At 46.9% G+C, this 15,836-nt stretch overlaps 2 protein-coding genes across 5 annotated transcripts in view; both read left to right on the top strand.

Annotated features, from left to right (window-relative positions):
- Nucleotides 1–15,836, top strand: part of SQSTM1 (sequestosome 1) — a 479,040-nt gene that overhangs the window by 90,793 nt on the left and 372,411 nt on the right. The gene's annotated exons all lie outside the window — the stretch shown is intronic.
- RNF130 (ring finger protein 130) overlaps nt 1–15,836 on the top strand; it is a 69,745-nt gene that overhangs the window by 20,052 nt on the left and 33,857 nt on the right. For all 4 annotated transcript variants that reach the window (XM_049778259.1, XM_049778261.1, XM_049778262.1 and 1 more), the window contains exon 2: nt 9,852–10,046. In XM_049778259.1, the coding sequence (XP_049634216.1) occupies nt 9,852–10,046 (195 nt within the window). The remainder of the gene's footprint in view (nt 1–9,851; nt 10,047–15,836) is intronic.

Raw genomic sequence — 15,836 nt, 5'->3', positions numbered from 1 at the left:
AAAATGAATCTGCAGCTGGTGGATGAGCTGACCTGCAATGGCTGTAGGTTCTGGGTCTCTTGTAAGATACTTTGTAGTTCTTATAATTTTTAGTTTCCAAGCCTGGTCTGAGTCTCTTGTCTAGCAGCCTACCCTCCTCCGTGACCTCTTCCCTGCCACTGGGTGGGCCAGGCAGCCCCTGGAAAGAGATCCCTTGTACTTGTCGGTCTTTTCAGTTGAGTCAGAGAAGGGCTGTGGGATCATTGCCCAGGGCCATTGGGCCTAGACATTCCTCTCACGTCCCCTCTCGCATCCAGTGACTGGCAATAGCTCAAATGGCAGCAACTGGAAGTACCATGGCCCCTTCCTAGAAAAATGTTAAAAACTTGGGGCCGGGCGGTGGCGCTGGAGGTAAGGTGCCTGCCTTACTTGCGCTAGCCTAGGAGATGGACCGCGGTTCGATCCCCCGGCGTCCCATATGGTCCCCCAAGCCAGGAGCGACTTCTGAGCGCATAGCCAGGAGTAACCCCTGAGCGTTACCGGGTGTGGCCCAAAAACCAAAAAAAAAAAAAAAAAAAAAAAAAAAAGAAAAATGTTAAAAACTTGTACTAAGAGAAAAGTAATTGGGTGATATGTAGATGGTAATTCTTAAATTATTGTACCTTTCAGCTTCAGAGCCCTAGTTCTCTGGACTATTAACACTATGTGTGTATGTGGAAGCCAGAGAGACAGGACGAGCTTTGCAAGTGGCTGATCCAGGTTTGATTTCCTGCACTACATAGGGACGCCTGATCCATCCCAGGAGCGATCCCTGAACACAGAGCCAGTAGTGTTGCCCAAGAGTGACTCTGAGCACAGAGCCAAAAAGTGATCCCTGAAACAGAGCCAAGACCAAGAGTCAGCCCTGAGCATAGAGCCTGATGTTAGCCCTGAGTCCAGAGCACAGAACCAGGAGTGATTCCCAAGCATAGAGCCAGTAATAAGCCCAGACTACTGAGCTAGGAGTCATTCCTGAGCACAGAGCCAGGAACAATGCTCAAGCACAGAGTTTGAATTTATCCCTGAACAAAGCGAGATGTGGCCCCAAATCAATATAAATGAAACTGGGGTGAGGTCAGAGAGGTAGTTTAAGGGTTCAGGTGCGAGCCTTACACATGGTTGCTCCCGCTCCTTTCTGTGGCACTGCTGTGGGATGCCAGGTTATACTGGGTGTGAATCCCAAACCAGAATTGAGGAAACAAGGGGTCTTGAGAGGACAAAGTTTAGGAAACCAGCTTTAGATTCTTGTTTCTCAGCTGGGGTGCCTCTGAAAGCTCGCTCCAGTGGGCACTGTGGGGTGGTGGAGGATTATATTAGTAAACAGGTTCTTGCAAAGACAAGGTGGCATGCAGAAAGGAACCAGTTTGGGAAAAGGTGGAAAAACCCTCCCAATAGATCCTTCTTAGATGTCCCATCCTTTCCTAGTCTTTTCAGCAACTCACAAATTCCATTCTTCATTGCAGACACACTTTTTTTTTATATCTTTATTTAAGTACTGTGGTTACAAACATGACTGTAGTTGGGTTTCAGTCATAAACAGAACACCCCCCTTCCACCAGTGCAACATTCCCACCACCAATGCCCCCCTTCCTCCTTCCCAACCCTGCCTGTATTTGAAATAGGCATTCTACTTCTCTCACTCATTAACATTGTCATGATAGTTGTTAGTGTAGTTATTTCCCTAACTGTACCACTACTTTTTGTGGTGAGCTTCATGTTGTGAGCCGGACCTTCCAGCCCTCATCTCTATTGTCTCTGTGGATTATTACAATAATGTTCTTAATTTTTCTTTTTTTTTTTTTGGTTTTTGGTTTTTGGTTTTTGGGCCACACCCAGTGGTGCTCAGGGGTTACTCCTGGCTGTCTGCTCAGAAATAGCTCCTGGCAGGCACGGGGGACCATATGGGACACCGGGATTCAAACCAACCACCTTAGGTCCTGGATTGGCTGCTTGCAAGGCAAACGCCGCTGTGCTCTCTCCGGGCCCCTTAATTTTTCTTAAAACCCATAGATCAGTGAGACTATTCTGTGTCTGTCTCTCTCCTTCTGACTTATTTCACTCAGCATAATAGATTCCATGTATATCCACATATAGGAAAATTTCATGACTTCATCTCTCCTGATGGCTGCATAATACTCCATTGTGTATATGTACCACAGTTTCTTTAGCCATTCATCTGTTGAAGGACATCTTGGTTGTTTCCAGAGTCTGGCTACTGTAAATAGCACTGCAATGAATATAGGTGTGAGTAAGGGATTTTTGAATTGTATTTTTGGGTTCCTAGGGTATATCCCTAGGAGTGGTATAGCTGGATCATATGGGAGCTCAATTTCTAATTTTTTGAGGAATCTCCATATTTTTTCCACAAGGGTTTGACTAGACGGCATTCCCACCAGCAGTGAATGAGAGTCCCTTTCTCCCCATATCCTCGCCAGTGCTGATTGTTCTTGGTCTTTGGATGTGTGCCAGTCTCTATGGTTGACTTTTCTTGGTGGGGGAATTGGCAATATACCTAGTGGTGCTCACTGCCTTTTCTTGACTCTGCTGGTGGTGCATGAGGGTTACCCCCAATTCTGAGCTTACGAGCACCCTTTTGGTGGTACATGGGAGTCCCTGTTGTGCTGGAGCTGGGTCAAAGAGATTGTAGCCACATGCTAGGTAAGCACCTTCCTTTATATGTTCTCTATCCAGCCTTTTGTTTATTCATTTTTTAGCTCCACCCTTTATTTTTTCTTTTGTTTATTTTTATGCTTTAGGTTTCTGTGTGTGTATGTATGACCCTTTGATGGAAACATCCCACTCTTCTCAATTTTCTTTTTTTTTTTTTTTTTTTTGGTTTTTGGGTCATACCCGGCAGTGCTCAGGGGTTACTCCTGGCTCTATGCTCAGAAATCGCTCCTGGCAGGCTCGGGGGACCATATGGGATACCGGGATTCGAACCAATGACCTTCTGCATGAAAGGCAAATGCCTTACCTCCATGCTATCTCTCCGGCTCCTTCTCAATTGTTCTTGATGAGGAATCTCTCACAGTGGTCTTCTTCTCCTTTCTCCCCCTTTCTGTCCCTTCATCATTCCCTCCTTCCTTCCATCTCTCCATTTCTTCCTCTCTTTCTCACTCATTCTAGCCCTCCTTCCCTCTTTCCTTCAAGCCCTCCTTCCCTCTCTCCTTCAAATCCTCCTTCCCTCTCTCCTTTTTTCTCCTCTCCCTCCCTCACTTCCTATCTTCTTTCCTTCCTCTCCCCTTCCTCCATCCTTCCTGACTATTCCTTCTCTTTCTCAGCTTTTGGAGGGAGCAGTGGTAAAACTAAACTCCCATCTACATGATGTATGTTTGTTTCTCCCCCTCCCTCCCCCGCTCCTATGAAATAGTCCCTTGGTCTGTGTTTTTCTATCAGTTTATTTTTGGGGGAGGCTACTTGGGGAACCATCTGGGATGTTGAGAGTCAAACCTGGGGGCAGCTGAGTGCAAGACTAGTGCCCTACCTATACACTATTGGCTCTGACCCCTCTTTTTGTTCTTGTTCTGTCTCTCTCTGTTATTTTTCCTTTTGCCCCTCATCAGATATGTGAAGAATCTAGTATGTGCCAGACAGACTGGGGGAGAGGAAATAAACAGCTGGCTGAAATATAGTGTGGCGGCACTAAAATGGATATGCTCTCTGGGTGTCATGGAAACCCAGGTCCAACATAGAGCCAGCTCAGACAGGGGCCTGGCAAGGATGTCTGGAGAAGTGACTGCAGCCCAATCTGGGGGTGGGGTGTTGCTGGAGCTCCTTGGGGAGTGGAGGAATGGATGTTAGAGGCAGAAGAGAAGGCACACAACACAGGCTTTGAGAGCCAGTGAAGGAGCTGAGGAAATCAGCCATTATCTGTGTCCCCCGCTCAGTTTATCCTACAGTGACAGCAGATTGACAGCCCCAAAGGTAGAAACCATGCCCTGGTACCACTGTCTTTCTATCTTTCCAACACCATTATCATGTTCATCACCGTTGCTATCACGTCTGTAATCCTCACCAGCCCCATCACGCTATCATTCCTGATCCCCATTGCCACTTTTTCCTCATAGCCACTACCATTATCATTACCTTCTCTATAATCACATTGCCAATGTTGTCTTCATCGTAACCATTCATTCCCACCACCACTGTCACTGTCCTTCACATCAGCATCATCCCAATATCAATGCCATCTCACCACTATGATTATCACCACCACCACCATGTCACCGTCATTGTCATTATCATCACCACATTATCACTACTACCACTGTTCTTTTTTATTTTGCTTTTGGACCATCCTTGTCAGTGCTCAGGGCTTACTCCTGGCACTACCAACTACTTCTGGGTAGTTGGGACTGAACCCAGGTTAGCCTCGTGCAAGGCAAATGTCCTATCACTATAAGATAGAATATTCCTCTCCTACCATTATTTTCATCAACATCACTATTGTCACTATTACTACCACCACATTGTCACTCTAACTACTGTGTTTTTTTGTGAGTGTCTGTGGGCACAAACAGCAGTGCTTAGGGGTTACTCCTAGCTCTGTACTTAGGAATTACTCCCAGCAAGGCTTGGGAGACCATCTGGAATGCCAGGGATCAAATTGGCACCCATATTGGCTGCATGCAAGGCAAGTGCCCTCCCTTCTGTATGTACTGGTGCCTAGCCCCACTGTCATCATCACTATCATTCTCTTCATCATCACCATTACTGTCAGGAACAGAACCTGAATGAATAGGTCTGAAGCAGGAACACCACATGTTTTAAGAGAAGAGCTGGAAATAAGAGGAAAAGCATTGGTCCAGGGGGCCTACACCTCATAGACAGAGAGCCAGTGGTCCTCCACCTACAGTATCTATTCTTTAGAGCCAATAAACATCACAAGGAGAACAACATTCTTTTGGTCCAATGCCAAACTACCTTACTCTATCCTGGGTAGATTTTTACATACTCCAGAACCTTGCTTTATTGGGGTAAACATCTTTGTAATGGGCTTCATCTAAGGGAGGTTCTTTTGGGAGATGAAACAGATAGAGCACACAGGACTCTTGCCAGGGCAGCCTCAGTGCCAGATTCTACCCAGCCTGTCCACCTTTATTTATCTGTTTCGTCTCCAGCACTTATCATTACCATTACTACCACTGTATTGTCACTCATGACCATTTGCCAGTATTTTGTCCTCCACGTCACTGCCGTTCTCTTTATATTATTGTCACAGTTGTCTTCAACCTCTCCATGATTCCCTTCACCACCCATTCATCATCACGATGCTCATTCCATTATTTATCTTCCTTATCATCACCACCATCTTTTCCTGACCTAAGGGGGTATCATTAAGTCGTGACTATAACTAGAGTTTTAGGATGCTAGGGTAGGGAAGAGAGGTTTCTTTCAGGAACTTGCTGACTCAGAAAATTCTTCGGTATCTCAGTCTTCATCTTTGACGAGGATGGATGGGTCTTTTCAGAACCAGGAAATCTCAGATTCATTGAGTGATATGGATTTAGTTGGAAGCCATCAAGAGTTCAAGAGAAGTGCTTAGTTTTTGCTCTGTCATCTGCTGCCAGTTCTTTGCTGTACCCCTCCTTTCTGCTCAACCCCTCTCCATTGTGCATTTTACTCACTGAACATCAGGCAGCTCCTAGAGGCACCGGATCCCCTACTTTGTTGGTATTTCATTTCCATATGAGCATGTCTCTATACACAGAGTTTTTACAGGTCCAGATTAAGGACTTTGCTGTCAGTGGCTTTTTCATGGGTCCTTTGTTCTGAGCATTTAAAGACTAGGCCTTGAGGGAAGGATCTCATTGAGCTTCCCGCCAAACTTCTCTTATGGCTGCAAATAAATGTTTTGATTACTCAACCCAAATGGCCAACTGTGAATGAATGGATCAAGAAGTTGTGATATTAAAACACAATGAAAATAATAAAATCATGTAATTTAGCAATCGCATGGATGGAACTAGAGGATGTCATGGTGAATGAGGTCAGTCAGAAGGAAAGGAATAGATAAAGAATGTTCTTTCTCTTCTGTGGGACTTAGGTACACACAGCAACAAAGGGCCAAAAGCAATGCGATGAGAGAACTAATCCACACAGTTGAATTTGTGGTGGGAGAGGCTGAGAGGGAGGAATATTGGGGTCCTTGGAGAGGGAGGTAGATGGACACACTGATGATGGTTGTGGTGTGGGAATTTTCTGCATAAGAAACCATTATTCATAGTGTTTTAAGTCACAGAATCTCAGTCCAAAAAAAGTCTTGGTTGCAATTTCCCAATTCAATAGGAAAAACCACAGAAGGAACAAAAGTGGAGTTAGAGCCATCTCATGGGATAAAGGTACTTTACGTCCTTTATCCTTGTTCATTCCCTGGCACCTGGTGGTCCTCTGAGCATTGAAGGGTGGCATGCCCCTTCTCCCCTCAAAAAAAGGATGAAGAGGGCTGGGTGATTAGTACAGTTGGTTGGGTGCTTGCCTTGCTCACCCACATTTGACCTCAGCATCCCCAAGGGTCCCCAATCCACCAGGAGTGACTCCTGAGCACAGAGTCAGGAATAAACCCTTGTGGGTCTGACCAAAACAAACAAATATTTTTCTGCAGCATATTTTGTTCAGCTTTAAAGAAATGTCCTTGACAAATGAAACTGGGGCCAGAGAGATAGTTTAGGAACTAAGACGCTTGCCTTGCATGTGGCTGAAAACCCCTTCTCCTGATTCCATTGTAATACTATATTAGATCCTCTTCCAGGAGTGACCACTAAGCACAGATCCAGGAGTAAGCCCTGAACACCTTGGGGTATAGCCCCAAATCAAAACAAAGGACACACAAAAATTAAAACTTGGGGCCAGAGAGATAGACCAGTGGGTAGGGTGCTTGTCTTGCATGCAGCCAACCTGGGTTCGAGCCCCAGCATTCTCTATGATCCTCCAAGCCTGTCAGGAACTCCAGAGCACCACCAGAAAACCAAAACAATCAAACAAACAAAAAACCCATGCTGTCATGTTTTAGAACATGAAGATTAGAGAGATAATTCAGTGGGGTAGACTTTTAGGGCCCCTCCTAACATTGCTCAGGGATTACTCCTGGCTCTCCACTCAGAAATCACTCTTGGCAGGCTCAGGACCATATGGGTTGCTGGGGATCCAACCCTGGCTAGCCGCGTGCAAGGCAAGCTCCTCAGTCTGAGTATACAGCGCTTCTATTCCTGACACAAGCTGGACGCAGAATTTATAAGAAAGGAAAGTCAGTTCTTAGTCTGAGCTTAGTCTGGTTCTTTCTTTTTTTTTTTTTTTTTGGTTTTTGGGCCACACCCGGTGACACTCAGGGGTTACTCCTGGCTATGCGCTCAGAAGTCGCTCCTGGCTTGGGGGACCATATGGGACGCCGGGGGATCGAACCGTGGTCCGTCCTAGGGTAGCGCAGGTAAGGCAGGCACCTTACCTTTAGCGCCACCGCCCGGCCCAGTCTGGTTCTTTCATATTCTTGCACAGAAAAGAATTTCAGACTCAGCAACTCTGACAATTTGAGATCTGAGCTGCATCCTCCAAACTTTTGTAATGTGCCTGTCAAGGTGCAGATGGCAGGGAGTTGAGTACAGGGGCACTAGTAGAGGGAAGCTGACAACTGATGGTGGGATTAATGCTGAAATATTATATGCCTATCAGTAACTTTGTAGATCATGGTTTTCGTCGTCGTCGTCGTTGTTGTTATTGTTGGGTCACACCTGGTGACGCTCAGGATTACTCCTGGTTCTGCCCTCAGAAATCACTCCTGGCAGACTTGGGGGACCATATGGTCCTTCGGGGTTGGCCACTTGCAAGGCAAATGCCCTGCTGCTGTGCTATCACTCCCAGTGGTCCTCAAACTATGGCCCGCAGGCCACATATTGTATTTGTATCTGTTTTGTTTCTTCATTGCAAAATAAGATACATGCAGTGTGCATAAGAATTCGTTCATAGGGCCGGGCGGTGGCGCTAAAGGTAAGGTGCGCCTGCCTTGCCTGTGGTAGCCTTGGACGGACCACGGTTCGATCCCCCGGTGTCCCATATGGTCCCCCAAGCCAGGAGCAACTTCTGAGCGCATAGCCAGGAGTAACCCCTGAGCGTTACCGGGTGTGGCCCAAAAACCAAAAAAAAAAAAAAAAAAAAAAAAAAAAAAAAAAAAAAAAGAATTCGTTCATAACGGGGCCGGGTAGGTGGCGCTGGAGGTAAGGTGTCTGCCTTGCAAGCGCTAGCCAAGGAAGGACCGCGGTTCGATCCCCCGGCGTCCCATATGGTCCCCCCAAGCCAGGGGCGATTTCTGAGCACATAGCCAGGAGTAACCCCTGAGCATCAAACGGGTGTGGCCCAAAAACCAAAAAAAAAAAAAAAAAAAAAAGAAGAATTCGTTCATAAGTTTTGTTTTTACTATAGTCAGACCCTCCAATGGTCTGAGGGACAGTGAACTGGCCCCCTGTTTAAAAAGTTTGAGGACCCCTTTAATTAAATAGAAATTATTAAATAAAAAGAATTTTCAAGTGATGAAGAATGAAGTAAAGCAGCTTTATTTAGTTGATGAGAAAGAAAAAAATGAAACACATTCAAGAGAGAACACTGGTGTCTTCTGAGGCTGCATCTCAGGTGGAGTTGTAGGTTCCCCGTACATGGAATGGGAAACGTCCCACTTGCCTTTGTAGAGTTGGTTTTATAGGTTTGCTCCCAGCTGCCCCCACGTGGGGCTTTCTGTGGAGAAAAGAACTCATTGCTACAGTGCCGGGATTAAAACAGGTTGACTTCATGGGAGACATGTGTCTTCCCCACTTTTCTACCTCTCTGGCCTCCAAAGTAATCATTTTGCTAACCATGTCCATTCTGCCCCAAACTGAATTGATTTAGTCCCTTAAACTTGGGGAGGTTGGGCCCGGAGAGATAGCACAGTGGCGTTTGCCTTGCAAGCAGCCGATCCAGGACCAAAGGTGGTTGGTTCAAATCCCGGTCTCCCATATGGTCCCCCGTGCCTGCCAGGAGCTATTTCTGAGCAGACAGCCAGGAGTAACCCCTGAGCACTGCCGGGTGTGACCCAAAAACAAAAAAAAAAAAAAAACTTGGGGAGGTTTTCTTAAATGACTCGTCCTGGGTTTTTAGATCTCTCCCCTCTCTCTTCCCTTTCTGCATTCCCCTCCCTCCCCATCCTCTTCTCTCTCCTTGCTCCATTCCAGGTGATGGGGAGCCAGTCCCCTGGGTGCTGAGAGCCTTCTATTTTTGCCTTTCGTTATTGAGTCACCTTGTGGTCCTCATGGGTAACTCCTGGCTCTGCTGTCAGGGATCACTCCTGGAGGTGCTCAGGGGACCATATGGGATGTGGGGATTAAACCTGGTAAATCACTGCAAGGCAAGTGCCCTACCCGCTTGACTATCTCTCCGGACCCTTGTCTGCCTTTTTTCTTCTTCCTCTCTTCACCAGCCTACCCAGAAAATGATGTACTTATAAAAGGGGGGGGGAATGATGTTTAGGGCCAATACATGGTAATGCTGGGGGCAACCATGTAGTGGTGGAGGATGGGATAATCAAACCAGGGGTGATGGATGCAAGGCCAGCACCTTCTCTTTGCCCCTCTGCTTTCTCTTGGGCTGTATTTTTTAGAACTCTAAGTCTGGAGAAATTTAGCAAACTAAACTGGTTTCCAGAGCCCTCCAGTTACTGTCTGAACTTTTGAGCTAGATGTGGATGCTGATTCGCTCAGTTGTCTGAATGGCAGAAGAGCAATGTCCAGCAATGAACCCTGATCCTTGCTCCCATCATTTGGCTGCAGTCTAAGGGGTTTCTTCCCCCCTTTCCTATGTTATTTCAGTGGCTGATAACCTTGGCTGTGACCCTCAGACGCGGTTCCTTGTCCCTCCGAACATCAAACAGTGGATTGCCTTGCTTCAGAGGGGAAACTGCACCTTCAAAGAGAAAATATCCCGGGCTGCTTTCCACCATGCTGTGGCAGTAGTCATCTACAACAACAAATCCAAGGAGGAGCCAGTCACAATGACTCATCCAGGTAGATGGGAGGCGGGGTTTTCTATTGGGAAGGTTGTGGATAGGTTAGGGCTTTGATGGGTGGGGTTCAAGTTGCTGCAGTTAGGATGGGCAGTGGGGCTCTATGTGTTCGTGGCTTCACAGCCCCCCTCAGTTATCTGTCAGTTTCCACAGCCACAGGCTGGAATCAGTGATTTCTGATCCATTTGGTTGAGATTGCTTGTCTTTCTCCCCTTAAATTGAAATATTTTCTTCTTACTAATGGCTGGAAGAGACTAGATGATGTTGGTTGCTGTGATCCAGTGACCACCATGGTTTTGCATTGTTAACTTTTTAATTTTGCGAGTTCCATGTGAAAAATTTTTGTTTCAAATGATTTTTTTGGGTTTATTCCCTGGATACCCAAGGATGATCTGTTTGAGAATGTGCTTCACCTTCTAAGGTTAATGAGAAACTGACTCTAATTAGTAGAGTCGTTATAGGAGGAGGCTTTCATTTCTGGTGGAAGCTTCTAAGATATTTCAGGTATAACAGTCACTCTTATTGTAGTTACAGTTTTAAATGTCTGTGTATTACTATAGCATTTTTGCAATTTATTGAGCACTTACTGTAACAAGCAGGCATGGTGCCATGAGCTCTTTTTGACTTTTGCTGTTAGTCAGACAGGATCCCTTGTAAGCACTTTTAGGTTCACAGCAAAATTCTAAGGAAAGCACAATCTTCCCTACCCTCAGGCACAGTCCCCCCCCCCCCCCTCCATTCTACAATAGCCACCCCTCTTTCAGGCTGTGCTCTGGTTTGCCTCCTGGCTCTATGCTCAGGGATCACTCCTGGCAGAGCTCAGAGGAACTTGTGGAGTGCCAGGGATCAAACCCCTGCCTGCTGTACTATTCACACTGTCCCCATTATTATTATTGATATCTACAATCCTAGTATTGTTTTTTGTTTGTTTTGATTTTTTTGCCACACCTGGTGATGCTCAGGGGTTGCTCTTGGCTCTACACCCAGAAATTGCTCCAGGCTCGGGGGAGCCTATGGGACACCGGTGGATCGAACCACGGTCCATCCTGGGTCAACCACGTGCAAGGCAAATGCCCTACTGCTGTGCTATCGCTCCAGCTCCAATCCCAGTATTATTATTGAGCGAGATTGAATGGGTCCTCGTAGATAATTTTGAATTCAGTTTACTTAATGTCTCATTTTAGGACTAATAACTCCCTTGTTTTCTTTTGGTTTTGGATTTTTTTCATTTCCGAGTAGCTTTTTTTGTCTTCATTTCTTCAGTCCCTTTTCTACACTGATGTTTCTAGTGGATCTCGAATTAAAAAAAAAAGTTCAGGGTTCGAATCCCGGTGTCCCATATGGTCCCCCATGCCTGTCAGGAGCTATTTCTGAGCAGACAGCTAGGAGTAACCCCTGAGCACCGCCAGGTGTGGCCCAAAAACCAAAAAAAAAGAAAGTTCATTGACTAGTGGACCCATATTCTGTCCTGCTGGAGGAGTCTTGGCAGTGGTATCCCATGGAGCCTCTTCCCCTCAACAAATTCTCCAGAGAACAGGCAAACCTGGGAAGATGAAATAACCCAGAGGGTGGCTGTGACAGTGTGGACAGTGCAAAAGTGGGATTTTTTCCTAGAGTGTTGTGTGGAGAGGCATAGGCTGAAGAAGTTGCAGTTTATTTGAGAGTTTAAGTGGGTGGGTGCAGGTCTTCCTAATGTCCAGGCCTATTCTGGGATCCACGCATATCACTTTTCCTGTCCCTTGACACTTGATCTGGGTTATAAGCTCCTGGTCTTGTCTCTCCTGGTCTCTTTCGTCTGCTGGCCCTGTCTTGTCCCTACACTCTTGTCCGGCCAGTGTCCTCGTTCAACCTCTGGGATCTGTATTGAGAACATGATACCTGTGTTACCTGGCTGGGACTCACTGTTCTGGAGCCTGCCACTGAACATCTCTCTAGAGCTGTGCCCAGTGGCTCCCTCTGCCCTTGGTTTTTCTTGGTCTCTGGCCACGGTGGCTACATGCACCTGGGCTCGAGAACCTCTGCCTGACTGAGGACTTCCTTTTATCTTTTGCTGTTTCTCACTCCCAGTTGAACCCATTAACTATCCTTTTTGCAAGTGACATTGGAAATGACCAATAGAATGAATTAGTTTAATGCCTGTTCCCCCATTTTTACTTTCCTCTCTTACACTTGAGCTTGTGAGTCAGCAAGGATTTCTTGAGTCTCTGGACATAAACTGGATACATGCACACATGTATGTATACATGCACACATGTATGTATACACACCCCTTAGAATGGGGTGCTCAGGCTATGGAGGTGAACCATTGTAGTTATGGCCATTCTGAGGGGCCCCATGGGGACTCACTAGAAAATGGCTTGAGTTCAAGGTTGAGGAGCTAGAAGAGTATTCCAGACCTTGGAGTTGTATAGTAAGTCTGGCCAGGAGGGGCAGAAAGAAATCTGATCTATCGTAAGGGTGGGCACCCCCAAGTGTCCTAAGTGTGTGGGGGAAAAGGAGAGACATCTTTGAAAGTACATTGTCTCCGAGCCAGAGTAAGAAGGTGGAGGGAGAGGTGCAGGTAGTCTTGTGTTTTGTCTCCTTCGGTGGCTCACCACAATAGGACAGGAACCCTGTCCAGAGAGGTGGTGCCAGCCAACAAGGTTCCGCAGCCTTTGTGCAGTCACATGCTCCACCTCTCCCACCTGCCCCCCATTTCTCATTTCCCTCAATACCTTCATCCTGTCCCCATCCCTCTACTCCCAACCCCCAAATCAGAGCCCCCAAAACACATTTGCCATCTCAAGCCCTTTGCTCTACCCCTGGCAACCGTCCTCCAAGCATGGCCCTGGGAAGGTCTCAGGGAGACGATGGCATAGCCGGTCCCCCAGGGCTAGGCCATGACAGGAGCAGATGAGCAGGAAGGGGTGGGGGGTGGGCAGGTAGACCATGGGGGTTCCTCACATGCAGGTGTCAGGTAACTGTTTCTGTGTACCCCATAGGAATGACCACACCTCTGAGATCAGATAGTGCAAGAGGAACAAGGCAGATGGGCCCCCGTGGGTTGCCTGCTGCCTCCGGTTCCCTGCTGCACTCCACCAGGTTCCCCAGATGGTTCTTCTCTGTTCTCCTAGCCTCCCTCTCCCAGCCTGCAGAAAATTTCTTCCTTCTTTCCTTCATTTCGTCCTTTCTTCCCATCCCCGCTTCCTCTCCTCCTTCCTTTTCTTTCCTCTCTCCCATCCTTCCTTCTCTCCCTTCATCCCTCCTTCCTTCCCTCCCTCCCTCCTTCCTCCTCCTTTTTTTTTCTTTTTTTTTAATTTTGTGCCACATCCAGTGATGCTCAGGGGTTACTCCTGGCTATGCCCTTAGAAATCACTCCTGGCTGGAGGACCATATGGGACACTGGGGGATCAAACCAGGGTCTGTCCTGGGTCAGCCATGTGCAAGGCAAATGCCCACCACTGTGCCATCACTCCAGCCCCTCCCTCCCTTCTTTGCTTCCTTCCTTCCTTCCTTCCTTCCTTCCTTCCTTCCTTCCTTCCTTCCTTCCTTCCTTCCTTCCTTCCTTCCTTCCTTCCTTCCTTCCTTCCTTCCTTCCTTCCTTCCTTCCTTCCTTCCTTCCTTCCTTCCTTCCCCTTCTCCTTCCCCCCTTCCCCTGCCCTCCTTCTCCCCTCCCTACCCCTCCTCTTCCCTCTCCTCCCCTTTCCCTTCTTCCCCCTCCCCTTTTCCTTCCCTTCCCCCTCCCTCTTCCCTCCTTTCCTCCTCCCTATTTTCTTTTCTTACCTGTGTTCTGGGCTTATTTCTGGTTTTGAACTTTGAACCTTATATGCTGCCAGGGTTTGATTCTGGGTTGACAATGTGCATGGTGTATGTCCTTCTGCTTTTTTATCTATCCAACCATTGCACACAGAAAATTTTGATGCAGTTTCGGCAGAGAAATTTTGTGCATAGGAGGTATCTGCATATCCATCTGTCTTCTCACCTAATTACTGAGCCAACCTTTCACTCATCTGTTCATTCACCAATCCACCCATCCAAACATTCCTCCATCTGTCAATATACAAACAACTCATCCATCTATCTGCCCATCTACCACTTATCCATCCATTCACTAATCCACCCACCTGTCCATCTGTCTATCCATTCATTCATCCATCTACCCATTCATTTATCCACATATTCATCCACCCACCCACCCACCCACCCACCCATCCACCCACCCACCCACCCACCCACCCACCCATCCATCCATCCATCTATCCATCCATCCATCCATCCATCCATCCATCCATCCATCCATCATCCATCCATCCATCCATCCATCCATCCATCCATCCATCCATCCATCCATCCATTCATCCATCCATCCATCCATCCATCCATCCACTCATACAGCCAGCCACCTAAATCTACTTGCCTTCCCTTTCCTTTGCCTTTTCTTCTTCTTCTTCTTCTTCTTCTTCTTCTTCTTCTTCTTCTTTCTCTTCTTCTTCTTCTTCTTCTTCTTCTTCTTCTTCTTCTTCTTCTTCTTCTTCTTCTTCTTCTTCTTCTTCTTCTTCTTCTTCTTCTTCTTCTTCTTCTTCTTTTTTTTTGTTTTTTGTTTTTTTTTTGTTTTTGGGCCACACCCAGCAATGCTCAGGGGTTACTCCTGGCTGTCTGCTCAGAAATAGCTCCTGGCAGGCACGGGGGACCGTATGGGACACCGGGATTCGAACCAACCACCTTTGGTCCTTGCTGCTTGCAAGGCAAACGCTGCTGTGCTATCTCTCCGGGCCCACCCTTTTCTTCTTTTCAAGTTTTCCTGTTGCCTTCACTAAGAATAACACATTGTTGATGGTGGTGCTGATAGTTTCTCAGATTTACACATCTGGTTATCTTCCCCTCTGTGCTTTATGATTAATGATTCCTAAACTTGTCAGGAGTCGTGATGGGACTTGAGAATACCATGAAACTGGTTGGTTTTTGGAACATGTCACAGCAAAAGAGAAAGTGTCCATTTAAGTCTCTTTGCAAATGTGTTCTGAAACCCAGCTTGCCTTGCATGTGGCAAACTCAAAATTTCTGTTCTATCCTCAGGAGTGATCCCTAAGCACAGGAGTAAGTATTGAGCACTGAGAGGTGTGCCCTCCTCCCAAAAAAAACCCAAAACACCAGGAATGCTTACAGCCAGAAAATGAGGAAGGTACCGCCTTACACATTGCCAACACTATTTTTCTCTAGTGTTTCACCTCATAGGTGAAGTATTAATTAAATTAATAAGAGTCCTTGATTGTGGTGGATGATGGTGGATGGATGGTGAGGCCTTTCTCGGCCAGCCCAGGCGCCTGCACTTCTTTGGCCTGGTGGGTCTGAGGGTTCAAGATAACGATGAAGAAATGATCCATAGGCAGTCAGTTGAAGTTAGGAGAACTGCAGCTTTATTAAAGACCCTTATGTGGCTTCTAAGCTAAACAGCCTCTCTGCACCCTACCGGCTCTCATCTCTCCAACCTGCCTCTTCCTCCTGAGGCTTCTTGCTGAATCTCTTTCTTTCACCCCTCAGGCAACCCCTTTATTAGCAATCACAGACCCCTCTAGTCTCCCTCTCCAGGTGAGATAGGAAAAAGTTGGGGGAAGGGTTACAATAGGGTTTCCCAAGCCATTCCAAGAGTCAGCCCTGAGACCCCTGCCAGAGCTCATCTCTGAGAACTAGGAGTAATTCTTGAGCACTGAGCCAGGAGTCAGCCTTGAGCACAGATTCAAGAGTGATCTTCAAGCATAGAGCCAGGCATAATCTATCTTCCTTCCTTCCTTCCTTCCTTCCTTCCTTCCTT

Source organism: Suncus etruscus, chromosome 8, assembly GCF_024139225.1.
Source record: "Suncus etruscus isolate mSunEtr1 chromosome 8, mSunEtr1.pri.cur, whole genome shotgun sequence".
NCBI classification, from domain to species: domain Eukaryota; kingdom Metazoa; phylum Chordata; class Mammalia; order Eulipotyphla; family Soricidae; genus Suncus; species Suncus etruscus.
This window is presented reverse-complemented; position numbering and strand designations above follow the sequence as displayed.